The 23,696-nt window shown below is 64.0% G+C and overlaps 9 protein-coding genes across 9 annotated transcripts; all 9 read left to right on the top strand.

The window, feature by feature from the left end:
* Window positions 1-433: 433 nt before the first annotated feature.
* Window positions 434-4,039, top strand: LMJF_04_0980 (conserved hypothetical protein; the record flags this gene model as incomplete). The annotated part of the gene is made up of 1 exon (XM_883516.1): window positions 434-4,039. One exon carries the CDS (start codon window positions 434-436, stop codon window positions 4,037-4,039), a length of 3,606 nt encoding a protein of 1,201 aa, XP_888609.1.
* A 343-nt stretch (window positions 4,040-4,382) lies between these two features.
* Window positions 4,383-5,876, top strand: LMJF_04_0975 (hypothetical protein; the record flags this gene model as incomplete). The annotated part of the gene is made up of 1 exon (XM_003723205.1): window positions 4,383-5,876. The coding sequence occupies one exon, from the start codon at window positions 4,383-4,385 to the stop codon at window positions 5,874-5,876; it is 1,494 nt and encodes a 497-aa protein (XP_003723253.1).
* An 842-nt stretch (window positions 5,877-6,718) lies between these two features.
* LMJF_04_0970 (conserved hypothetical protein) lies at window positions 6,719-8,245 on the top strand (the record flags this gene model as incomplete). Its single annotated transcript, XM_883515.1, has 1 exon — window positions 6,719-8,245. The coding sequence occupies one exon, from the start codon at window positions 6,719-6,721 to the stop codon at window positions 8,243-8,245; it is 1,527 nt and encodes a 508-aa protein (XP_888608.1).
* Window positions 8,246-9,085: 840 nt separating this feature from the next.
* On the top strand, window positions 9,086-9,721 carry LMJF_04_0960 (putative adenylate kinase; the record flags this gene model as incomplete). The annotated part of the gene is made up of 1 exon (XM_883514.1): window positions 9,086-9,721. The coding sequence occupies one exon, from the start codon at window positions 9,086-9,088 to the stop codon at window positions 9,719-9,721; it is 636 nt and encodes a 211-aa protein (XP_888607.1).
* An 896-nt stretch (window positions 9,722-10,617) lies between these two features.
* LMJF_04_0950 (putative 60S ribosomal protein L10) lies at window positions 10,618-11,259 on the top strand (the record flags this gene model as incomplete). Its single annotated transcript, XM_883513.1, has 1 exon — window positions 10,618-11,259. The coding sequence occupies one exon, from the start codon at window positions 10,618-10,620 to the stop codon at window positions 11,257-11,259; it is 642 nt and encodes a 213-aa protein (XP_888606.1).
* A 1,534-nt stretch (window positions 11,260-12,793) lies between these two features.
* Window positions 12,794-14,257, top strand: LMJF_04_0940 (putative chaperone protein DNAj; the record flags this gene model as incomplete). The annotated part of the gene is made up of 1 exon (XM_883512.1): window positions 12,794-14,257. One exon carries the CDS (start codon window positions 12,794-12,796, stop codon window positions 14,255-14,257), a length of 1,464 nt encoding a protein of 487 aa, XP_888605.1.
* Window positions 14,258-15,586: 1,329 nt separating this feature from the next.
* On the top strand, window positions 15,587-16,663 carry LMJF_04_0930 (conserved hypothetical protein; the record flags this gene model as incomplete). The annotated part of the gene is made up of 1 exon (XM_883511.1): window positions 15,587-16,663. One exon carries the CDS (start codon window positions 15,587-15,589, stop codon window positions 16,661-16,663), a length of 1,077 nt encoding a protein of 358 aa, XP_888604.1.
* A 2,538-nt stretch (window positions 16,664-19,201) lies between these two features.
* On the top strand, window positions 19,202-21,001 carry LMJF_04_0920 (hypothetical protein; the record flags this gene model as incomplete). The annotated part of the gene is made up of 1 exon (XM_883510.1): window positions 19,202-21,001. The coding sequence occupies one exon, from the start codon at window positions 19,202-19,204 to the stop codon at window positions 20,999-21,001; it is 1,800 nt and encodes a 599-aa protein (XP_888603.1).
* Window positions 21,002-22,553: 1,552 nt separating this feature from the next.
* LMJF_04_0910 (conserved hypothetical protein) lies at window positions 22,554-23,300 on the top strand (the record flags this gene model as incomplete). Its single annotated transcript, XM_883509.1, has 1 exon — window positions 22,554-23,300. The coding sequence occupies one exon, from the start codon at window positions 22,554-22,556 to the stop codon at window positions 23,298-23,300; it is 747 nt and encodes a 248-aa protein (XP_888602.1).
* Between the last annotated feature and the right edge of the window lie 396 nt (window positions 23,301-23,696).

The following is a 23,696-nucleotide window of genomic DNA, read 5'->3' as shown; positions in this document are numbered from 1 at the left end:
CACTTCTCGCATCCCGTGTGAGGGATGCGGAGACTCTGCCGGTGCGCACGCGTGCGTGCGTGTTTACGAGGAGGGGGAGAGGTGCACGCACCGGTGGCCTTCGTCTTGCTCTCGTCCTTCCCTTCCTGCCCCGCCATCTCATCGACCACCGCTCTCCTGCTCTCCTGCTCTATTCTTCTACGCGCGTACGCAGTCACACCGCCATATTTACACGCCCGCTGGGATATCCTCCATCGAGGCCTGCGATTCACGCGGTCGCATCGCCTGTGACAGTGCGCCACGCCTTCCTCAGTGGTCCTACCGTGCATGGCACACAAGCGCGCGCACCCTCAGACATTCTTTCACGTTCATACATGCAAGCCGCCCTCACCACCTCCGCCCCACGCACCACCTCCCTTCCTCCCTCCCTCCTTCCTTCTCGTCTCTGCATCGCATGTCGCAGCGCCATAACAGAGCCGTCGTGTCCGGTCAACTGGCACAGATGCCTTGGGACGCTAATGGGCTCGCCGATGACGACAACGACGAACTCCGCACGGTGCTGGAAGACGCACGGACGGTGCAGGCAGGCCATCTTGGGAAGAGCCGGCCCACTGCAGGACCGTCGCTCTCCAGGTTTCCCGTCGGCCCCTCGCCGCACGGCGACGGTCATGACCACATTCGATCCCGCGACAACGCGGAAGCTGACCTGTGCGAGACTAGGCAAGCGCAGGAACTCGGGGACGACTTCTTCGCCCTCTACACGTCGCAGGCCGACGCTGTGTCGCCTAATGACCGCAGTGGTCGCGGTGGTGCGACGCCCTCGTCCGCCAACGCGTCTGCGACGGTCGCCGGCTCCCACGGCGACGACGACGACGATGCTGCCTCTCCCAACGACCAGGAAAATGAAGGGGCTGACCGCGACAACGACGTAGATGTGCCTGGCGAGGTGCGGGTGGGTCGAGCCGATGACCACCACGCGCAGCAGTCGCAGTACGTGCCGGAGTGCACCGAGGACTTGGAGGAGGAAGACAGCATCGCCGACTCGAGCGAGTCGCCGGTGGTATCAGAGCAGCCGGTGGAAGGGTTCAGGAGCGAGGCTCAACAGCCGCCAAGCCGCTCAGACAGCGCACCAGCAACAGAGAGGCCATGGCAGCCGGAGTGCTGGCCCCACCCTCACCCGCCCCCCTTCGCCGCACTTCCGCGTCCGCGTCAGACGCGCGTGACTTTCCACACACAACGCTACGGCGCCTTCATCAAGGCTTACCTTGGCCTCTCCGACGCTGAGGTGGAGCAGGCGCAGCGACGCGGGCGGGGCATCTGCATGATTGGAGTTCGCAAGGCGCCCCCATCGAGCTCGCACCTCGCCGCAAGCGCCTCCTACGCTACCCCTTTCTCCCCACCCTCGTCATCATCGGCGGCAGGGGCGGCAACCGGCTATACCTTCCAACCCATGCACCGCCGCCACTCGCACCATGGCTTTGGCGAGCCCGTGAAAGTTCAGCGGACATTTCTGCGGCACTCCGTGCTGGCGGTGGAGGGCGATGCCGTGTTCAGCGAGCTGATTGACCGGGCCGAGGTGCTGTATGCCGTCGAGCAGCACCGACTTGATGCGGCGTGGAAGACGCACGCACACGACCCCGGCGCGGCAGGGGAGGACGCGGCGGCAGCGTCCGCAACGGCGGTGGCTGGCACACCAGCACAGCCTCCGCTGTACCCGCAGTTCCGCAAGCTGCCGCGCGTGACGGAGCCGTACCTGCGCCCCAACGCGCGTTGCATTGCCCTCCACTACGGTCTGCCGGACAGGGCAGCCTCGGATAGTAGCGACGGCAGCGCTGGAAGGATGGCCACGGACACGGCGGCCGTGCAGCCGAAGGAAGGCGAAGGTGAAGAAAGGAAGCCACGCACGCATCGCACGTCTAGTACACCAGCGCCTCCAAACCCGTACCCCCGGGCGTCGTTGATGGCTGTGGTGTGTACCACGCGGCTGGAGGAGGGCGAGGAGATCTACGTATCGCTGGAGTCGTACTACCGCTGCCTTGACGAGGTCTCGTGGTACCGGCGCTGCTACAGCGAGTTAAACAAGAGGTGCGGGTGCCCTGATGGTGTCCTGACTCCGTGCACTGCCGCCGCCGAGGGCGGCGGTGGTATGAAGGAGGCCACTGCTGGCCAAGACGACCTGATCGGTAACGTGTACACGGGTGTCAGACGCTTCCCTGAGTGGCCGGCCGACCTGGCCTACTACCACGGCGTGGGACGGCGGCATGCGAGCCGCGTCGCGGAGGCTGCCTTTCCTTTCACGCTGGTCTCCCTCGCCCCGGCGCCGGAGCTGGGAGATGATCAGAAGGGCGTTGTCGCCTCCGCCTGGCTACCCTACGGCACGTGTCTGTTGTACTGTGGCCCCGCCGTAGCGACGCGCAAGGTGGAGCGGCTCGTTAGCGAGCGTGCGTTGCGCGGTGACAGTGCAGTGGCCCGCACCACGACCACCGCCCAGTATGAGGCACAGACACACCCAGGAGGGGAGGAGGACGATCTATCCTTCGTCACGGACGACACCTACGCGCTGGGGCTCGGGCGCCACGGCGTGTGCTTCGGCCAGGGACTCACCCGCTACATCAATCACCGCTACAACACATCCCGTTTTGGCAACGTGGAGCTGTGCTCGGTGATACTGTCTGTGCCCAGCGAATTCGCCAGCGCGCATGGGACGGCGGCGGCCCCTGCTGGTGGCCCGGAAGAGCTGAAGAGCGCGAGTGAGCGGGCTACCACAAAGTCCGCTGGCGTGGACGCATCGTCGTCCCTGACAGCCGAGGAGCGTGTGCAGGTGGCGCGTGCCGCAACCGCGAAGCGGCCCTGCCATCGACGTCGCGTGCAGAGGGCTAAGAAGGGGCCGCCTCCCCCCGTTGCGGTGGCCAGTGGCGCTGCCGCCGTGCCTGCCGCTGCGGTGGGCGACCGTCTCGCCGCCCTATACGCGAAGCCCAAGCGACGCCCGCCGCGCCGCCGCGCGCCGTGTCTTTTCCTCGAAGAGCGCAGTTTCTTCGTGACGGTGCCCTTCTTCCTGGTTACCACCGACATCCCGCCCGGCACGTCGCTGCTCGCGTGGACCTACGGCGAGGACTACGACGCTAAGCTGGAGCGACAGGCCGTGGCGGATGGCCACGTGGTACCCTACGCCGATGCCGTGCTGCTCAACCGCCGCCTTGCAGCGTCACCGGCTGCCGATTGTCGGCTCCAGCGCTACAACGGCGATTATCGCTTTGCCGTCGGTGCAGGCGATGTCGTGTGGCGCCGGCGGCCCGTGCGCCTGGGAATCCCGTCCTCCCCTGTCGACTGCGCGGGCGGCCACGACATCGTCGATGTGTGCGTGCCGCCGCCGGAGGAGGACCTCTTCGTCGTCGTGCAGACGCTGCGGTCGAGTGTCGAGCGGGTCCTCCTGCGGCCGCTGGAGCGCGTCCCGCTCACGAGTCGGCAGCTGGGCACCCTCTTGAGGGAGCAGCACCTAGACGACTACGTGTCCCCACACGCCCCGAGTAACGCACGGCTGGGTCCGCAGAAGGGGCGGCGCCGAGTCGGTCGCCCGCCGTCGGCGAACTCGAAGCGGCAGCGAGCGGCAGCGCTCACCCACGACTGGGCGGCGCACTGGGCGGTGTTTCGGCTGACGGACATCAGCGCCTTGGCACCCGCACCCTTCGCTGGGACGTCATCCTGCCTCACACTGCACGCCCTCGCCCGCTACGAGGAGGCGCTGCGAACGTGCGTCGTGGCAACGACCGATTCCGTGGGACTGCTGCTCATGGACATCGACTACAGCGCCGTGCACCGCACCCGAGACACCGGCGGCGAGAGCGCGGCACACCGTCTCATCCTCGTGAACCTCGATGATCTGCACCACGCCACGTCCCTGGTGCGGACGTCGCCGGGGCGGGCGGCAGCCGTGCCAGCGCTCTGCAACGGTCTTCTGTGGCCCCTGTACTGCATGGTGCAAAGGCCGCGCGCTGCCGCGGCGGCGGCGTTCAGTGCTGCAGACGATGTTCTCCGCGCGCGTCCTGGCAGTCGCGTATGACCGTGTATGTGCGTTCGCCGCTACGAGCAGTCCCCCCACCCCATCCCTTTCCGTGCATCTGCTTTGTGATACCCGACGACGTCTTGGCGGACGCACGCGGCGTCGTGGAGCACGTGGTGGGTCGGTCTCATCGTGTCGCGCCCCCCTTCAACGCCTCACTCCACCCCACCCCGCGCCGGCTCTCGTGCGAGTGCCTGCCCATGTTGCGAGCATTTGTGTGCATGCTTTGTCCGCGAGCTGCCCTCTCCTCTCCACTTCGTCCTCTCGGTCGTTCTCCGTCTTCACGTCAGCCCCTTCGCCCACCCCACTCCACCTCACTCTGCCCTCTGCCCTTCCTCCAAGAATGGCCTCGACGGTTCCGTGGTACTGCCGCTACGGCGTCCACGGCGATCTCGCAAAGGAGGTGAACGTCGACGGCACTGTTGTCTACCGCACTCGTGAGCGGCGGTGCGACTGTACGCCACCGCGACCGTGCCCGCTTGTCTTGCCTGCGGCGTCTTCTCACCCGCACCCGCCGCCACCGCGGCGACGGCCCGCCGACCCACGCACCGCACCGCCGCGAAAGTGCGGCCGTGGACGCGTCGTTGGCACTGGTCGTGCGCACATCGCGCCGTCGTGGCAGAAAGCCCATACGCCGCTGCCGGATTCTTCGCTACCTTGCCCCTCTGTCGAGATGGACGACACGCGTCGACACGTCTTAGTGCCGCCGCTGGCGTTCGACAGCGCCGTCGGTGACTTTTATGCGGGCTACGTGTCGTCCACGTCGCACGATGCGGCAGCAACTTTACCGTTCATCCCGGTCATCAATCCTCGACCTGCCGTGGCAGGGGTAGCGCCGTTCACGGCCGCCGACGATCCTATCGCTGCTGCCACCGCGCCTCTCGGGGTGGGCAGCTGCGTTGATTCGCTGCTGATAGGCATGTCACCGGTGCCACAACCGCCGGTGCGGGAGTGGCAGCCTGCTGCAGCCGCTGAGCTGGGCAGTGCAGCGCCACTGGCAAGCGATGCGGGCAACCCACAACCATCTCCGCCATCACTGCTGCAGCAGGACTTACTGTCGCCACCGGTGCCTCCGTCAGCAGCTGCTGTTGCTGCTCCCTCATCACCGTGTACCGTGGAAAGCCATGCGGTGGATCGGCTCTGCGGCTTCCTGCACTGCCCAACATGCGGCCAACGTGTCGCGGCCGCCGCTCCGAGTGCGTTGGAGGCTGTGCGGTGCATGCCTGCGATGTGTCCGATGGGGCCACACGTGGCCCCCGGTGCGGAACACGGAACTCAAGCTCGAGGCGCTGCCTCAGTGGGTCGTTTCTGCTTCCTCTGCGGCATTGACAAGCAGGCACCAACGTGCAAGGCCGAAGCGTCCGTGCCGCCGCTGTTGCCATCACCACAGCAGCAGCCACTGACCGCTACGGAGGGGCACACGGCCAACGCTCCCGCAAAGGAGGAAGCGTGCGCCACTCACGCTCTGCCTCCTGCGGCTACATGTGGGAATGCCGCTGCGGCGGCATCGGCAACAACAACGCCACCACCACCATCACTGCCAGCCACCGCCGGAGCTGCGTCCCCAGACCTGCACCTTGATCAGGACCTGCGCACTGTGGATGAGGTGCTATCGCACCTGCTGCGCAATGCGACAGTGAACGGTGGGAGAGTGCGGCCGCCGTGCGGGTTGCCACAGTGCCGCCTGTGTGATCCGCCCGCAGCTGCCGCGACGGCTCCGACAGTCACCCCCTCGACGTGGATGTACCCTCCATGGCACTGCGGATGGTGGGGTACGCAGCCGGTGATGTGCGGCAGCCCAGCCGTGGCCATCGTTCACCATCACTACGCCAAGTAGACCTTACCCTGCATCGGTGAGGGCGCATTGACGTGCGCGCCTCTCCGTTCTTTCGCGTTATCAGCTACATTCCGCGTCGCATCCCCGCCTTCACGATGGTGTTGCTATCCTTTACTACTTAGATAGTCGCTTCGTGTTCTGCGTGTGTCTGTGTGTGTGTGTGTGTGTGTACGTGTGTGTATGCGCGTGTGCGGTGGAGAGAGCGGCGCACAGAAAGAGGGCGCGAGCAGGACAGGGGGGAAGGGGGGAGCGCCTGTGAAGCCGTGGAAGCTCATCTTGTTTGTTGTACGTCCCGCACCGCATCCCCACCCTCCCTCCCACTCTCGCCTCCTCGCGCTCCTCCGTCCTTGTCGGCGGTGCATCGCTCGTGCTACGATACTTTCCTTTTCCGTTTCGCGTTGTGTGCGCGCGTATGCCTGTCTCTCTTGCGACAGCCGCAAGACGGGGCGCTGTGCGCCCCTTGTTCCCCTGCCTTCCCCTCCCCCTGCTTGTGCAGGAAAAAAACACGGCGTGTACGTGCATGAGCCAGCGGCCCTGGTCTGCTGCACGTCGCGTGCAGGAGCAGTGCGACCTTCAGAGGAGACGCAGCAGGCTCGGTACCATGCATCATCATGGGAGGTGCAATCGAGTGTGAGCCCCCTCAACCCACCATCACCACCCCCTCCGACCGCCGGCTGTCGACCCCATCCATCTCTCCTATCCCCTCCCTCCTTCCCTCTCTCCCACCCCCTCTGTCGTGCGCCGCGTCGGTCGGCAGCACACACGGCGATAGTCGAGACACTACCGCTTGCATTAGACAAACACCTTACCCGTTCGACAACGCGACGTGAGGCACTGCCGCCATGCCTGTGGTGGCGTCACGCGACTATCGGGCCTCGTGGGAGATACCCTACGATTTTCACCCCCGCATCCACGCCTACCCCGGATCGAGAAGCGCTGCGCGGCCTTGCATGGGTGCACCGTCGCCGACGTCGGAAGCGTCAGACGCCGCGACGGCACCGAGGCATCAGCGGGTCAAGCGCACGTTACGGCACTACCGTCGTGGCCCGCGTGCGGCAACTATAGCGCCTGCGGTCGCGGCGCCGGAGGACGACCAGGGTGCCGCACAGGCAACGACAAGCAGCACTGCGGGCTCCCCTCGAAAATTAGCCCCTGTTGCGCCACCGAAGCCGCAGTGTCCGTCGCTCCCACAGCAGCAGCGGCAGCCGAAGAGGTGCACTGGGCGTCGTCCAGGACAGGCCTCGCACGCGACGCCGACTTCGTCGGCAGTCAACGATGAAGGGGATGCAGGAGCGTCGCCCGCAGTTCTCCTGGCACCTACACCGCCACTTCACGCAGCTGCGAAGGCGAGGAGTGGGGTGCGCGGCATCAGCGCTCCGAGCACAGCATTGCACCAGGCACGCTCGCATGCGACCTCGCTTTCCACTCGCTGTAGCGTACCACAGAGACCCAGCAGTACAACGGTAGGGGTGGCGCGCTGCTTGCTAGCAAGTCGCCCTACAGAGTACCGTGGACGTGGTAGCGGGACGCAACCGCCCAGCTCGTCGTCGATCACCGCCCCAGCCACGGCTGCTGCTGCCCACACCGGATATCACCATCGCACAAAGCCGCACTACTCCCTGCGCCCCTCTTACGCCGCTCATTGTGCACAGTGGCGGCGACACCCGGTGCCAACCATCCGCGTGGCGGATCAGTATCACAGCCCACCAGCGGCGCGGGAGTACCGCCTCCGTGCACGTCAAGTCCGACACGCATCTCGTGAGGACTTCGTAGAGGCGCTGCGCAGCTGCATGGCCAGCGGGGGCCAGGAGGTGGTCCCCCACAGCGTCGTGGATGCCTTGGCTGATACTCGAGACGCAGGCAGCTTCGACCCGTCGCTGCACAACTACAACGCCATGGTGACCGACGCCTTCCACAACAGCGTCGAGGAGCGGGCGGCACGGCTGCAGGCAACGGAGAATCGCATGTGGGAGCGGATCATCCTGAACGTGGCTCCGCTAGCGGTTGCCCACCAGCACGTGGCGGGAGTGGGCGGGTGCGCAGTGCTCGACAGCGGGCACGTCAGCTCGCCAATTTGCATCTCCTCTGCGCCGGAGGTGGAGTACCTGGATAAGGGCGTTGCTGACAGCAACGAGGCGATGGCAGTGGTAGTGCGCCCCTTCTCGGATGAGCTCCTCGGCGACTCAGAGGCGCTGCGAGTAGCCGAGGCACAGCGGCGGTGGCCCAAAGGCCGCGAGTGGGACCGCCAAGCTGCCATCCAGCGCGCCGTGGGCTCCACGGCGCAGGAAGCCATCATTGACCTCGGCATTGACCCGCGGTACCGGCAACCTGGTGAACGTCCTGGTTGCGTGAACAACCGGTGGGTGTAGATGGAGCCGGTCTCGTCTCTGATTCCTTCGTCACGCCCAATCAGCTTGTTCGTTGTCCCCGATGGGGAGATGCGTGGCGCGACTGTGGAAGGAGAGGAGGGGAGAAAGGGGGAAAGGAGTGGGTGCATGGGAGGGGGCAAAAAGGAGGGGGAGCGATGCGCGCGGTGACGATGATGCCGCCCCCTTCCTCCCCTGATGCATCTGTGTCGGTCGGTCGCTGCACATGTGGGCCGCACAGCCGCGGCTCCTCTCTTCGTCGGTGTGGGGTACCTTCCCACCTCCCCGTCCGCTTCCACGCCGCCGCTGCCGCCACCCATCGCAAAGGAACGCCCTGCCGTGTAGGAGCGAGGGCGGGCAGCCATCTTGCTCTGTGTGTGTGTGTGTGTGTGTGTGTGCCGCGTGTTGTCAGGCCTGCCGTCGTGATAGAGCACGCGTGCACGTGTGCACGGGGACGAGAGAAAGAGAGCGAAGCGATGCTCATGGAATGGGCGCCGGTGTCCCGCCGTTCCATCCCGTCGCGTGGAGTGTGCTCGCGCCGGCAGAAGTGGAGCGAGACATCCTGATCCTCGTGTAACGGTGCACAAGAGGGAAAGGGGTCGAACCCAAACCGCCAGCTGTGAGGGTCCTTGTACAGCATCTGCGTTCGTTCGTGGGGTACTGCCGATGACCTCTTCCTCCTGTCGCCTTGGCGGCTGCGCTTCCCTGTGAATCATTCCCAAGAACCTGCTCCCCATCATCATCACCATCATCATCTCTCCGCAGCGCTGTCATTCCCCTCCAGATATCCCCACACGGCCGCCTCACCTCACTCTCTCTCTTTCCTTTCTGTTGCAAGCATCGATGTCGGGCGAGACTCAACAGCAGCAGCAGCAGCCGCAAGGTACGACACCGCGGAAGGTGTTCTTCATCCTTGGCGGGCCCGGCTCTGGCAAGGGCACGAACTGCGCGCGGCTTGTGGAGGACTTTGGCTACACCCATTTCAGCGCCGGCGAGCTGCTGCGCGAGGCGGCGCGCTCTGGCACGGGCAATCTGGCCAAGATCGGCGATATCATCCGCTCTGGAAACATTGTGCCGAGCGAGATCACGGTAGAGCTCCTTCGGCAGGCCATCGTCGATCACCCGAACTCCGTCGGCTACGTGATCGACGGCTTCCCGCGCAAGGAGGACCAGGCGCGCATGTTTGAGGAGGGCATCGCCAAGCCCGCCGGCATCCTCTACTACGACTGCAGCGAGGCCACCATGGAGGAGCGCCTGCTCTCGCGCGGCACCAACAGCACTGAGAAGCGCGACGACGACGCTGCAGAGACGATTCGGCATCGCTTCCGCGTCAACGTGCAGGAGTGCATGCCGGTCGTGGAGGCCTACAAGGCGAATGGCCGCTGCCACGTCATTGACGCGAACCGCGACCGCGACACCGTCTACGCCGAGACGAAGAAAGTATTCCTCGAGATGGGCGAGAAACCTTTGAAGGCGTAGATGTATGGAGAGGGAGAGAGCTGAGCTGGCGCTGGGAGCACCGGCGACACATGCGAGGCGAAGAAACAATGCGAACTCATCGCCACGTGCGCGAGCCTCTGCCGATCTCTCTCCCTATATTGCCTTGATGGCGCCGTGTGCCACGTGAGCGAGGGGGCTCGTGCGCTCGGCGCTTCCAACGCCGGCACTCCTCCCGCACCGCACCGCGATGTAAGCGTTTCGTTGCTGTTTTGTGTGTTTGTTGGCTTGATTCCCTTCGTCATCCCGTCACCTTTCTTTACTCGCAGGTACATGCGCTGCCTCCGTGGCCCCACCAAACACCCCCATCCTCATCCCCATCCCTTCTCTCTTGCCCACGGCGGCCCTCATGTTCCACCGTCGATCCGTACACGCGAATTGGATCGGTGCCTTCATTCGAGGCGATGTGCGACCGCACCGGCGCACTCGCTCATGTGCGCGCACACAGAGTGCACCGGTGCGGTCGCACGTTGTGTTGTAGCACTGGAGAACCCAACCGCCCAGGAGACCGTTAGCAAGGGCATACCCCCGTCTGCCTGCGCCCGCCCCCTCCCCCCTTCCCCACACAAGTCCCTTTCTCTGCGCCGTCTCGACACCCTTCTAGGACTTGTCCGGTCATCGTCACGATGCTCCGAGACCCAACGGTCGATGGCGGCTTGTGCACATGCTTGTGCGTGGGGACTCCATTGCCTCGCTCAGCCTCATTTTTCGCTGTCGCTTCGCGTTCTCTATCCTTTGGGCTCCCCCTCACCTCTCTCACCACCCAACCAACACCACCACCCTACGCACACGCACGCGCCCCACTCACAGTAAGGAAGTTCGTCCCTACCTGAAACAGCACCTTCGCCAAGGGTCCCATCTCACAATCAGTCGCCAACATGGCCCGCCGTCCGTCTCGCTGCTACCGGTTCTGCAAGAACAAGCCGTACCCGAAGTCGCGCTTCTGCCGTGGTGTGCCGGATCCGAAGATCCGCAACTTCGACATTGGCCGACGTCGCGCCACCGTCGATGAGTTCCCGGTGTGCATCCACGTCGTGTCGCGCGAGCTGGAGCAGATCGCGTCCGAGGCGCTGGAGGCTGCCCGCATTCAGGCCAACAAGTACATGGTGAAGCGTGCCAACAAGGATGTGTTTCACATGCGCACCCGCGCCCACCCGTTCCACGTGCTGCGCATCAACAAGATGCTCTCGTGCGCCGGCGCCGATCGTCTGCAGACCGGCATGCGGGGTGCCTTCGGTAAGCCGAACGGCGTGTGCGCCCGCGTCCGCATTGGACAGATCCTGCTGTCCATGCGCACCAAGGAGGCGTACGTGCCGCAGGCCTTCGAGGCCCTGCGCCGCGCCAAGATGAAGTTCCCCGGCCGCCAGATCATCGTCATGTCCAAGTACTGGGGCTTCACCAACATCCTCCGCACCGAGTACGAGGCTCTGCGCGACGCCGGCAAGCTCGAGCAGCGCGGTACCCACTGCAAGCTGATCGCCCCCAAGGGCAAGATCACGATGCGCAACGTGATGGCGTAAGCTCTCGCAGCAGCGTGAACCGCGTGGAGAAACGGGTGCATGCATGCGTGCGTGTGTGTGTGTGTGTGTGTGTGTGCTACGGCGGCGTCCTTGCGACATAGGGAGGGAAAGGCTACCGGAGGTGCGTGACTGGATGGATTCGCCGGCGTATGCACGCAGACGTGTGTCTACGGACGCCTCGCGGTACCCATCGAGCCCCCCTCTCTCTCTCTCTCCGTCTGTCAGCCGGATGCGTGTCTGTGAGTTAGCCGCACGCCGCGGACTTCCCTTATGGTATGATGATTTATCTTTTCTTGTTTGTGTGCGTGTGTTTCCAGGGATTCGAAACCGCGGGTGATGATCGAAACGCACGGCCGCGATGGAGACAACGGTGGGTGCCTCTGCCACCCACCCACCCCTCCTCTCCATCGCCCGCCGCCGCCAAAGGTCGGCCACCGCAGATTCTCCAGGCCCGCGCAACGCCCCAACGACACCACATAGCAGGCGCCAAGCCACGAGCGTTTTCACAACACCCCGCGGCAGCAGCGACCAGCAGACGGAGAGAGAAAAGGCGGCGTTGGTGTGTGGGGGGGGGAGGGGGGGGAGAAGCCCCCTTCACCTGCTGCTGCTGCTCGGCCTTCGGCGTGCCCTCCTTCCCACGCCCTCGTCACCCCCTCACTTCACGTCGGCATGTGGCCGCACACGATGGACACACACGCGCGTCGGTGTTTGTCGAGGGCATGTGCGTGCGTCCACGTCTTCTGAACCACCTCGTGCCCTTATCCGCTCCCTCCCCACTTGCTGACTGCTCCTCGCCGGTTCCTCCCTTCGTTGTCCCGCGCAACCCACCGCACCACCGCACGCGCCCCTCCCCTCCACATGCGCCTTAGCGGCGAGGGTAACCAAAACAAGTCAAGCACGCACCAAAAGCAGGAGCGAAGCGTCGACGAGGGATACGCTACCAGAACTCGACGCGTTGGTGTCTGTGTCTGTATCTGTGTCTGTATCTGTGTATGTGTGTGTTTCGGTACTTCGTAGTCGCTAACAGACGCTCTGCTTGCGTGCGTGCGTGTATTCCGTGGGTGCACCTGTCAGCTTCTCGCTCTTCGAACTGGCGCGCCAAGGCACAAGACGTCTTTCTCCGCCGCCGCGCCCCTCCCCTCCCCCCTCCTCTCCTAAGGCATTGCCACCCGCATGCGTATAGCGCGTCCACAGAGAGACACGTCCGTCTGAGCTCTCTCTCTCTCTCTCTCTGCATCTTCCTTAGCGAAAACGCCTTGCCCTTTACCGCGCGTCGCACTCTCTCCCTCGGCACGGCACACCACTGGCCCGTGCTAGGCCCTTCCCCTCCCCTCGCTATCGCCGGCGCTGTGGCTGCGGCCCTCGTTCCCTCGCTCGCTGCGTCTTCATCTCTTCCACCACCCTCCCTCGTCCACTCTTTGCGCGCGTCCGCACGGCATCGCGTGCCTGCGCGCTGTCGGGTCTTGCTCGTGCGTCGCCGCCCCGCGGTTTTCGGTAAGCACGTGCGGTTTCCATAGAGCTCCTCCCTTTTCACATGAAGGCCGCCTCTTGCCCGCCCGCAGCGGCGCGCCTCTACCGCGTCTATGGTCCAGTGCACCTGCTGCCGCGCACTACGGCTATGCGGCGCCTGGCGGCGGCGTCTGCAATGGCGGTAACCGCTGGCTCGCTTGGCGAGACGCTCCTGTCGTCTGCCGCCGTTTCGGCCGGCGGCGCCGCGCACTCGGCGATGGGCGGCTCGACGGCGCTGCTGCAGCACCGTCGCTGGCAGTCCGGCGGAGGCTCGAAGAAGGACCTATACTCGGTGTTAGGCGTGGCACGAAACTCGACACCGGAGCAGATCAAGTCCGCCTATAAGAAGCGCGCCAAGGCGCTGCACCCCGACGTGAACCCAAGCCCCACCGCCGCTGAGGACTTTGCGGAGGCGAAGCAGGCCTACGAGACCCTCTCCGATCCGCAGAAACGCAGCATGTACGACATGACTGGCAACGCCAGCGCCGCCGGCGGCTTCGGTGGGCCCGGTGGGACGGGCGGCGGCTTTAATCCCTTCGGCGCCGGCGGCAATCCGTTCGCGGCGGGCGGTAACCCGTTCGCGAACATGGGCGGTGCTAACCAGCCCGGCGGCGGCCAGGGCGGCTTCTCCTTCAACGATTTCGAGGAGATCTTCCAGAAAATGAGCAACAGCGGCAAGGACAAGACCCGCAAGCCGCAAGGACCGGAGCCTGGCGCGGACATCCACTACAAGCTCGTGCTCAGCTTCCTCGAAGCCGTCAAAGGATGCCAGAAGGAGATCAGCTACAACACGATGCGCCGGTGCGGGGCGTGCACTGGCAGCGGCTGCCAGGACACCGGGTCGCGCACGAAATGCCCGCACTGCGGCGGTCGCGGCAAGAAGGTGATGTCCACCGGCTTCTTCCACATGCAGCAGGACTGCACCCACTGCGGTGGCACAGGCGAGCTTGGTCGAACGACGTGCACGCAGTGTAGCGGCAAGGGCATCGTAAAGGACCGCAGCGTGCAGACGCTACCGGTACCGAAAGGTGTGGACAACAAGGAGCGGCTGAAGGTGACGGGCAAGGGCGAGGCCGGTGTGCGCAACGGCCCGCCTGGCAACCTCTACATCGAAATCTCCGTCGAGGACGACCCTGTCTTCCACCGCGAGGGCAGCGACATCCACGTCATCACCCCCATCACGCTCTCCTGCGCGGTGCTCGGCGGCACGGTGCGGGTGCCGACCCTCACAGGCGAGGTCGAGACTCGGGTTCCTGTCGGCACGCAGCAGGGCGACAAGCTCGTGCTGCGCGGCCGCGGTGTGCACCGGCCGAATCACAACAAGACGGGCGACTTCTACATCCACTTTGCCGTCATGCTGCCGAAGGAGCTCACGGAGGAGCAGAAGAAGGCCATCGCCGACTTTGCCAAGGATGAAAGGCCGCTCCACCTCAACGATGCCCAACTGCAGGAGCTCAAGGGGCGCTACCGCTCTTGGTTCGCAACGTAGCGGGGGGCGTTGGTTTCGCCGACTGGTGGGCGCCTCTGCGTGCGTGTGTGTGTGTGTGTGTGTGTGTGCGGGGAGTGTTGATTTCTTTTCTGCAGGTATGTGGTCTTCTCCTTACCAATGCGGCTTGTGTTTTGATAATGGCGGCGGCGGCGGCGGCGGCGGGTGCACGCAGAGGTGGATCGGAGCAGGCGACTGGCGGTTGATCTGATGTGCAGGCGGTGATGACGTTGTCGCCGACGCATGTGCACACCGGTGCACATGCACGTGTGCGCGGGATCGTGTGTTCGTTGGCTTTAGTCACATTCCTTTCTTCGGCTCAGTTTGTTTCTCGTTGTTGTTGTTGTTGTTGTTTTTTGGTTGGGGGAGGGGCTGCGGGGAGTGCGGGACTTTGCTTTTTCGAAGAGGACAGGTGAGAGACGGTGTACAGCGAGCGACATGCGTGAGATGCGATGCGTCGGTGAATATGCGGAGGGTTGGTGGTGGTGGTGGTGGTGTGTGATGGTGATGCTGTGCGTGTACGTGTGGGAGGAGGGGGGGCGTAGCGGTGCTTATCTTAACCCCTTGTCCCGAACACGCAGACACACACGCGGGAGACAGGCGGAGGCGGTCTTTTGGCGTGGCCTCCCAACACCACGCCCTCCTTTGCTCTCGTAACGGAGGCGCACCACGAACACCTCCTGCCTCCCTCCACGGGCACCATCACACACACACACACACCATCCAACCCCCCCCCCCCGACCGCTGCTGAGAAGTCTCTTGTGTGTCCGTGGGTGTGCGTGTTAATGCGCGAGTTGCATATTCGTTTCATTTCGTTAAACTCGGTCCATCTCTCTGCCATGCGAGGTGAGTTCCAGTCCACGCCGCCCGCCCACGGCCTTGCCACAGGCACCCCCCTCCCTCTCCCCCCCCCCTATCCGCGTGGTGCCAAGCAGCGGTAGGCGGTGTGAGGGGGGGGGCCCGGGTCGGGGAGACACGCTCCAACCACGCTGGCACGTCGCCCGTCCATATGGATCGTACAAGCGTGTGCACGGCCGCCGGTTGCTCTGACCTCCCCCTCTCACGTCCTAGGCACCCTGACCCTGCCACCACGCGAAGTGGCCCGGCACCGGCAAGGGGATAGGATGGGGGGGAGGGGGAGGTCTGCTCGGCTTCCACCCGGAGAGTGGGCGTGCACTGGCCGCTGAGGCACCACGCGCTGCGGTGTGCGCCCCCTCCCCTGCCCCCCACCCGTCACCCGGGTGCACGAATTGCACAGAAGAAGGTGTGGAACGAGGGAGGGCGTGGGCCTAAGGTAGTGCGGTGAATGCTCTTGTACCGCGCAACACTGATATGTATTTGAGTATGATATCTTGCGCGCGCCGGAAACTGCCGGCACCAACGGGCACCTCCTCTCTCTGTGTGTGTGTGTGTGTGTGCAGGTATCCGCGCCCCGCCCCACACATCTGCAGACCCACGCGCGATGGGGAGAGGTGTCGGCGGAATCTCATCAAGCGCCCTCACGGTGAGCCGCCGAGCCGGTGTGTCGCATGCCCACTTCCGCTTCTTCCTCGTCCGTCCTCCTCTGCGTTGTGTGGTGCTTTTCAACTTCTCCCTCGCGTAGCCGTGCGTATTCCGTGCGAAACCGAAAACGAGACAGACAGCTTCATCCCACAACGGCGGCGGTTGGCGCACAGTGTCACCAGAGACGCGGTCCTCTGCACCCTTACTCACCTACCCAAGTCGGCCCAGCCATCCTTTGGCCACGGGCAAGTCTTCTTTCTGTCGGCTGGCGTGACAGTGCGCGTGCACGCCTGCGGTGTACCGGTGACAACGAGAAACGAAAGACGACCACGTGTAAGCGTGTCTGTGTCGCCTGATCACCCTCTCTCCTGCGCCGTAGCAAGAGCAGTCGTCGAAGCAGCCCCCGCAGCGGTATTACACACACACACACACACACGTGCTTCAGAACAGCAGCGCACCATGTCTCTCTATGGCGCTCGCGAGAGTGGCGGTGACGAGATGTTGACGCCAGGCATCACCGGCATGAGCGGCAACTACCGAAATGAGAGCAACTGCCACCGCTTCTGGAATCGGCTCATGACGTGCATGCGGGAGAGCCAAGAGTTGGATGTGCTGTACGACTGCCGTAGCCGCATGCTGGACATGCGGGAGTGCGTCGTGCGTCACAAGCAGTCAACGTGGGTGATGCGTGAAACAATGACGTCCATCCGCCACGAGGGCGAGCTCCGCAAGTGGCTGCGTGACTATGATGAGAAGATGGGGCACCCGCCCCTGCTGGAGGCGGTGGCGGCAGTGCGCAAGAAGGTGGACGCCGAGGGCGGCGTAGACATTATGAACCCGACGGTCTTCAAGGACCCCGACATGTACATCCCGCGCAGAGGAAAGGTAGCGTCTGCCGACAGGTGAGCGGCGCTCAATCGGAAAAGGCGGACATGCAGCGATGATGGATGGCAGCACGCCACGATGCCGAGTCCCCCTTATCGTGATGTCGGTGAATGTTTTCGTGTGTGTGTGCGTGCGTCGGTCGGGTGGTTCACCGCCGTAGTGTGGGTGACTTTGGCTGAGATGGCGCGGATAGTCGCGGCGGTGTCGCACCTTTCGTTTTGGCAGCGGAAGTTGTATTGATGTAGAGAGCACAAGTGTGGGTGACAACGAGCGCGTGCGTATGGGCGGGGGGGGAGAAGAGGTATCTTTGCATGAGGCATATGTTTTCTAGCCAGTGTCGGCGGCCGTTGTGCTACCCTCCCCCCCTCTCTCTCTCTCATCTCCAGCTCCTCGCACTGCTCCTCCTCCTCCTCGTTCGCGTCGTCGTTGTGGCAATGGCCGTCGCCGTGTGTGTGATAGTTCGGTCTTGCGTTGCACCCGTCTCTAGCGACGTGCGCTTCACTCTTTTCTCGGTGTGTTTTGGTTTTATGCTTCGCTGTTGCCGTGTGTGTGCGCGCGTGATCCAAGCGAGAGAGAGAGAGAGAGAAGGAGCAAGAGAGGAGACGGGGATCGGCCACGCCGACTGTATCGCCATCCCTGGCGGCGTAGCGGTACCGTCGCCCTCCCAGAGGGGGGGGGAGGGCGAGCGCGTGGCAGCGTGCCCACCAAAGTGTGCCGGTGCGCTCTCGCAACACCACCGATGGACGCGCACACACGCACACGCACATGCCAACGCACATGTGCACGGTCAAGGAGAGAAGGCAGCGCGTCCGTGAAAGCGCGCGGCGAGAATTGTGCAGCTGTGCCCCCCCCCTCCCGCAAGGCATCACAGCGATGACATCCCTCCAAACGACCTACGCTACGCCTACTATCTCATCACCCTCACTGCCTCTCTCTTTTCGCCCTCTCTCGATCCCTTACCTTTCCCATGGCCGTGGTGCATACACACACACACACGCACACACACACACGCACACGTCAGAAATCTCGCGCATCATTCTCGGCCTCTACGTCGTCATCTCCTCCTCCAACAACAACAACGGCAACCGCCGCCGCAGAGAGAGAGACCCGCTCAAAAAACCCTCTTGTCTCCCTCCCCCCCCCCGCGCCATCTCATCATCCACGTATTTTCCCAGAATTTCTTGGTTGTGTGCTCAACCTTGTGTCTGCTGAGTGTGATCCGCTGTCTTGTGATTGAGCACGGCCGTTGGTTGTCCTTCGTGCTCAGCAGCTCTTCTTTGCCTTCTCAAGCCCGACTCCCGTCCCCCGTGCGTGAGGGCGTGGGTGTCGTGTGCTCACTGGATTTCGTTCGTGTTGGACCGGCCAGCGTGTGTGTGTGTGTGTGTGTGCGTGGTGGAGGGCGCGGGGCGGGGCCTCTTTCCGCTCGTAGTCTGGCGGGCCGTGAAGGTGGTTCGTCGACGTCGGTCTCATTGCTGCTGCGGTCGTGCTTCCATCTCACGACACACAGACAGACCTACGCCTCGTGTTCTTCTCCGTGGCCACTCGTGCACAGTCGCCTACCTTGTACCACGCGTGCAACGCCTACGTTGGGGAAGGGGGGCTCGCGCCTACGTGTCACGCGTCTGCACGCCAGCCAGTGGAAGAGGGGGAGGAGCAGGAGACGCATCCGCCGCAGCCCAGCACGAAAAGAAAAGTGTGACTAGCCAACAGCCACCACCACCACCACCCCCTCTCTCCTCTCCGCCCTGCACCTTCATCCTTCTCTGTCAGCTTCGCCTTTTCTCTTGCACCTTTGCTGCCAGGGCGCACACGCACACCGCCGCCGCCGCCGTCACTCCATCTCCTCCTCCAACCCCCCCCACCCCCAGTCCTCTGCCCTCCCGCTCTCTCCTTGTGTGTGTGTGTGTGTGTGGGTGGGTGTGTGTCTCGCGTCTGTGCTCGTCAGCGCCAGCACGACGACGACGCCCGCAGCGCACATCGAACCCGCACCACACCCGAAATCGTAAGGTCTTGTTGAGAATCTGTGCGTGCGCGCCCTCTGCTCTCCTTTCTTCTGGTTGCTAAATCTTCTTTACCACATCCGCGCATCCTCCTCCTCCCCACCACCACCACTCGCTGACACTCGCGCACGCGCCTCGCTCTCTCGCACCCGTCGCGATCGTCGCGTCGTGCGTGTGGCCAGGTGTGGCGTGCAGATCTTGCGTGCAGCTGTGTGTGTGTGTGTGTGTGTGTGTGTCGACCTGCGTTGGTGTGCGGTGTGGCTGAGCTGCTCGCGCCGCCTCCCTCCCTCCCCCCCCCTCGTGCTTCTTCGCTGTCGTTTCTCTTTTCTCTCGTGCTTTGTGTACCACGTCGTGTTTTGCGGCGGCGCCCCGCGTTGCGCTCGTTCGGCCCGCACGCACGCCATCCTTGCCACTTCACGCCACCAACATCAACAGAGCCACTTCTCCGGCATCCGCACGTCCTCGCCCCTCCCAAGCCGTGTCCGCGCTGACGACCTGCGGCGGCAGCGCGCGTCAGAGCAGGTCGAAGAGGGTGAGAGACCCCCAAGCCACAGACGGAATGGAGCAACCGCCGCCGGAACAGTGGAGCTCGCCATCGCCGGTGACGATGAGCGGCGGGGTAGCACCGCTTCCGCAGCCGCCTCTGTCCGGGTTCAACTACCGCCGCAACCCCGCATTGATGATGGCAGAGGTGCCCACGCCACCGGGGACGATCACGATTCAAGATGCACGCGCGGCGCCAACCACCGGTCTGCGACGTCCGCAGTGCGGGGAGCCTCACTTCCATACCGCGAACGCGACCAGCAGCAGTCCCGTGCCACCAATGGCCATCCCGTACATCGCGCTCCACAACGTCGGGTGGAAGGACTCCAACTTCAAAGGTCGCAAGTGGGTCATCATGCCAATGGTCGCGGGGTTCGAGTCCACCTTCATCGCCAACACGCTGCAGGGGCTGCTGTGCTTGCCAGGGTGCGAGTCCGCCATGATGGGCGAATCCGCCGTGACGAGCAGCAGTGACGGTGGTAGCCGGGACGGCAACGCGAGCGCTCTCGGGCAAGACGACAGTCGTAGGTGTGGGGAGTCGGGAGTGGTGCAGCAATCCTCGCGCAGCTCGTCACTGGCCGAGCCGCCGCCGCCGCCGCAGCAGCAGCAGCAACAGCAGGCCCACGAAGCAGCCGCTGATGACGACGACGGCTTGGAGCAGCACTCCCACGCGCGCTCGCCTTCACCAGATGGCGCGGATGAGCACTCGCTGAGCTCCTCCGTCACGTCGGATCCGATAGCCACCGAGGACCGCGCAGCTCGCTCTTCGAGTGCAGATGGCGGTGACGCCGGCAAGGGCTCTGGTGCGAGGAGGGCAGAGACGGTGAAAAGTCGCGACGCCGGTTGCTCGCCTCAGGCGCTTCGCGGCGGTATCCGCAGCCAGTGGGGGACTCGCGTGAAGACGGCGGCCTCGCGCACGTACGCCGCCTACGTGATGCAGCACCTCAGCGACGCGAACATCCAGCTGAGGACGCCGGCGCCTCACGACAGACTCCCGAGCGACGCCCCGGTGACAGACACGCAGGTGGACAACGCCGAAGAGCTGGAATCGCTACGAGGGCAGTCCGCCACGGTACCGCGCTGCTTGGCCCCCGTGGCGCTGCCGAAGGAGCCGAGGGTCGCGCCGCAGGTCTCAGGCGGAAGCGGCGCAGGCAAAGCGCGCGCGCACGTCAGCATCTTTCTGGCCCATGAAGCAAAGGAAGACGAAGTCTGCACATCCACCTGCGGAACCACCTCCGCGGCTGGCGCCGAGCCGTCGGAGCCCTCCGTAACGACGACGACCGTCGCGCCGGCGGCTATGCCGCCCGGCACGGCTTCGGCGACCGCGATCGCTGCCGTCTCGCCCCCGGAGAAGGCGGCGGTGCTGATGGGGCTCGAGGAGGGTCACAGCTCCGACGACAATAACTCGCCGACGCCGAGCAGCCGGGAGGAAGAAGAGGAAGAAGAGCTGTGGGTGTCAACGGAGGACACGAGCGCTGGGCAGGCCGGTGGAGCAGCGCAGAACGCCGAGACGACGCGGATGACCAACCGCCAAGTGGCGCAGGACGGGTCGCGCTACACCTGCTTCGCGAGCAACTGCGTCGATAACATGCCCAACTACCCGCTCCCGCAGTTGCAGAGCGAGGACCTCGTTGATCTGGCGGCCTTCATGGTCGTCCGCAGCTCACTGCAGCCGGATGAGGCGACGGACCTGCATCTCGGCACCCATGTCTTGGGCAACCCCCAAAACGTACGACTGCTACCGCCTGAGCAGCGAGCCGCGTTGATGAGCCGCGCAGCACGGCTGATGGAGGCTGCAGTGTTCCTCCAAGTGTAACGTCCAGAAGGCGTGTGTGTGGGGGGGGGGGAGGGCATGTGGACGCGTGACCGCACGTGTCCTGCGCGACGCCTCTCCCACGCACACTGCTGCCCCAAGCCCAAGTGCCACACACCGACACACATGCGTATGGTGGGGTACTGCAGCGTTGCTTTTGGTCGATCATCTCTCCCTCTACCGCTCTATTCCTCCGCCCTTGCGTGGGCCTCGACGCGTTCTCTGGTAAGATGCCCTCAAGGTCTCCTACTATCGCAGTGCGTGTCCCTCGGTTGGTGGGTGTGCGTGCCTGATGCGTGTTTTGCTCTTGTGGGGTGTCAATGTGGCGGCTGTCACCTGGCCCTTTCCTTTTATTGCCCTTCCCCTTTCCCTGTTGTCCCCTCATGTGCGTCGCTGCCGTGTGCACGTCTGTGTCTGTGTTTCTCTGTGTGCGCGTGTGTGTGTGTGTGTGTACGTGTGTGTGTGTGTGTGTGTGTGTGTGTGTGTGTGTGTGCACGTGTGTGGTCCCCTGATACCCTCCTTCCTCCCCTTCTCTGCATCGGCTGGTATGGTGCTGTGGCGGCTGCTCGATGGGCGAGAGCTGCGTAGACCCGCATGCACCTCTATCTATCTGTGTGTGTGTACGTGCATTCTGTGAGTTTGCTTCGGCTTTCGCTGTAACGTTGGCCTCCGCGCTGCTCCTGTTACAGCGCTCGCTTTATCTTCCTCCATCTTTCAGACCCCTAAGTCCCTCTTCGCTGGAGTTCTGAGAGAGGGAAAGCATGAGCGGCGCCCCTGTGTTCGTGATGCTGGCGCCGCCTCCCTCCCTCCGCCTTCTTTACCTGACATGCCTGCGTCGGCAACTGTGCGTGCATGTGTGTGTGTGTGTGTGTGTGAAACCCCTGTCATCTTATCTATGTTACCATGGCCCTCTTGTCGTGGCCTCTCCTGCGTGTGCGTGTGTGTGTTCATACACGTGTGTGTGTACGTACGTATAAGGGGCACCGTCCGTTGGCGTGGATAGAGAGTTTGCAGTCGAAGTGCGCACGGACGCCAGACAGGCGGCGATGTCGCAGTCTCGCGTCCGTGTGAGTCGGCGATTCGATGTGCCTGTCTGCGTGCTCGAGAATTGAAGCGAAAAATATTGCCGACCAGCAGCGGCGGCGAAGACAACGAGTCTCCCTCTCCTCCCCCCCCCCGCCTGTCGGAGGAGACCGCATACGGGCATCGATGAGTGCTCTTGTACGCTGTATGGGTGACGGAGCAGGGCACCGCTGCGTTTTCCTCCTCTTCTTGTACGACGACGGCCGTCGCCCACGCTGGCAAGTTGTCGAGGCACGCACTACTTGTAGCCACCGCGCACAATGCCCCCGATCTTCCGTTCTCTCACTGCGGTAACGCGCGCGTGTGTCGCAGCGCCCACCCCCTCTCCCTCCCTCCCTCCCTCCCCCCTCCCTCCTTGTCACCGCACAGTCCACGCGCATGCGCATAGAGTGCGGGTGTTCGATTCTGACCTCATTCTCTTCATCGCCATCCCCTCCTCACCTTTCCTGATACCGCTCTCTTTACGGCAGCGATGGCCAACTCGCGCGCAAGCACCCTTGCTGCCGCTGCTGCTGCTGCCTCGACTGCGGCCGTCAAGCCGCTGAGCTACGTCTCGCTGCGCAGCCACGACGGCAAGCATGTCATTCTCCCTGTGGCCGCCGCAGCGGGGTCGCGTGTCCTCCACGGCATCTTTCAAGGCCTGTATGTGATGCGGCTGCATCAGTGCAACTCGCCCGCGGACCAGCCACCGCATGCGCAACACGAGCAGTACCCGATGGTGGAAGAAGATGCGCAGCAAGGAGAACTTCACATTCCAAGGTCAGGCAGCAGCAGCAGCAGCGGCAGCGATGTCGCCAACAAGGCGCACGGCAGTGCTGAGGTAAAGGTGGACGATCCGATCCCCATTATTGAGGACGAGGATGACATCGAAGAGGACGAGGCCAGACACCAGGTCAATGGTGCCGCCTATCGAAGCTACGCCGCTGTATTTCCCAGCAACGTGGCGTGTGTACCGCCACCGCCTTCGCCGCTGCTGTCGACGTCGCCACCTGCTGCGCCATCGCCATGTGTGCCGCCGCTTCTTGAAGTGCCGATTTGCTCACTGGAGTTCAGCACGCTGATGCGTGTTGCCGAGTTTCTTGTGGTGAAGATCACGCTAGCGAGTCATCCGCATTACCTACACGAAGCTAACGTCTTTGGCGACCTGGACCGCACCTCGGAGCGGGACCAGCTTGTGGCGATGCAGGTGTTACTGGGGGCTGACTTCCTGAACTGCTAGACCACGGTTTCTGGGGAGGGGGGGGGGCGATCGAGGACGTTCGCGAGCGAGTGGATTGGTGGAGGGTCGATGGAGCGCTGTCTGCGAGGATGCTTATGTGGGTCTGTGTGCACGTGCCATTAGGGTCACCCGGTGCCCCGGGGCATTTCGTTCGGCTGGCTTGTCCTCGTCCCCCTCCCCCATCGAGTGCCCTCCACCTTCGGCATGGGCACGCACGCACACACCTACGCAGGTACGCGCAAGCGACCCCTTGGCCTGGAGGGAAACAGCACACGTGGCCGATAGTCGTCCCCCTGCCTCTCTCTCTCTCTGCGTGTGTGTCTGCGTGCGGTTGCCCCTCCCTCCCCCCCCCTCTTGTTTGTCGACCTTTACGCGCTCACAGCACGCACATGTGCA

The sequence above is a fragment of the Leishmania major genome, chromosome 4 (assembly GCF_000002725.2).
Source record: "Leishmania major strain Friedlin complete genome, chromosome 4".
Lineage (NCBI taxonomy): Eukaryota > Euglenozoa > Kinetoplastea > Trypanosomatida > Trypanosomatidae > Leishmania > Leishmania major.
The sequence above is the reverse complement of the archived record's forward strand: the minus strand, read 5'-3'. Positions and strand labels throughout refer to the sequence as shown.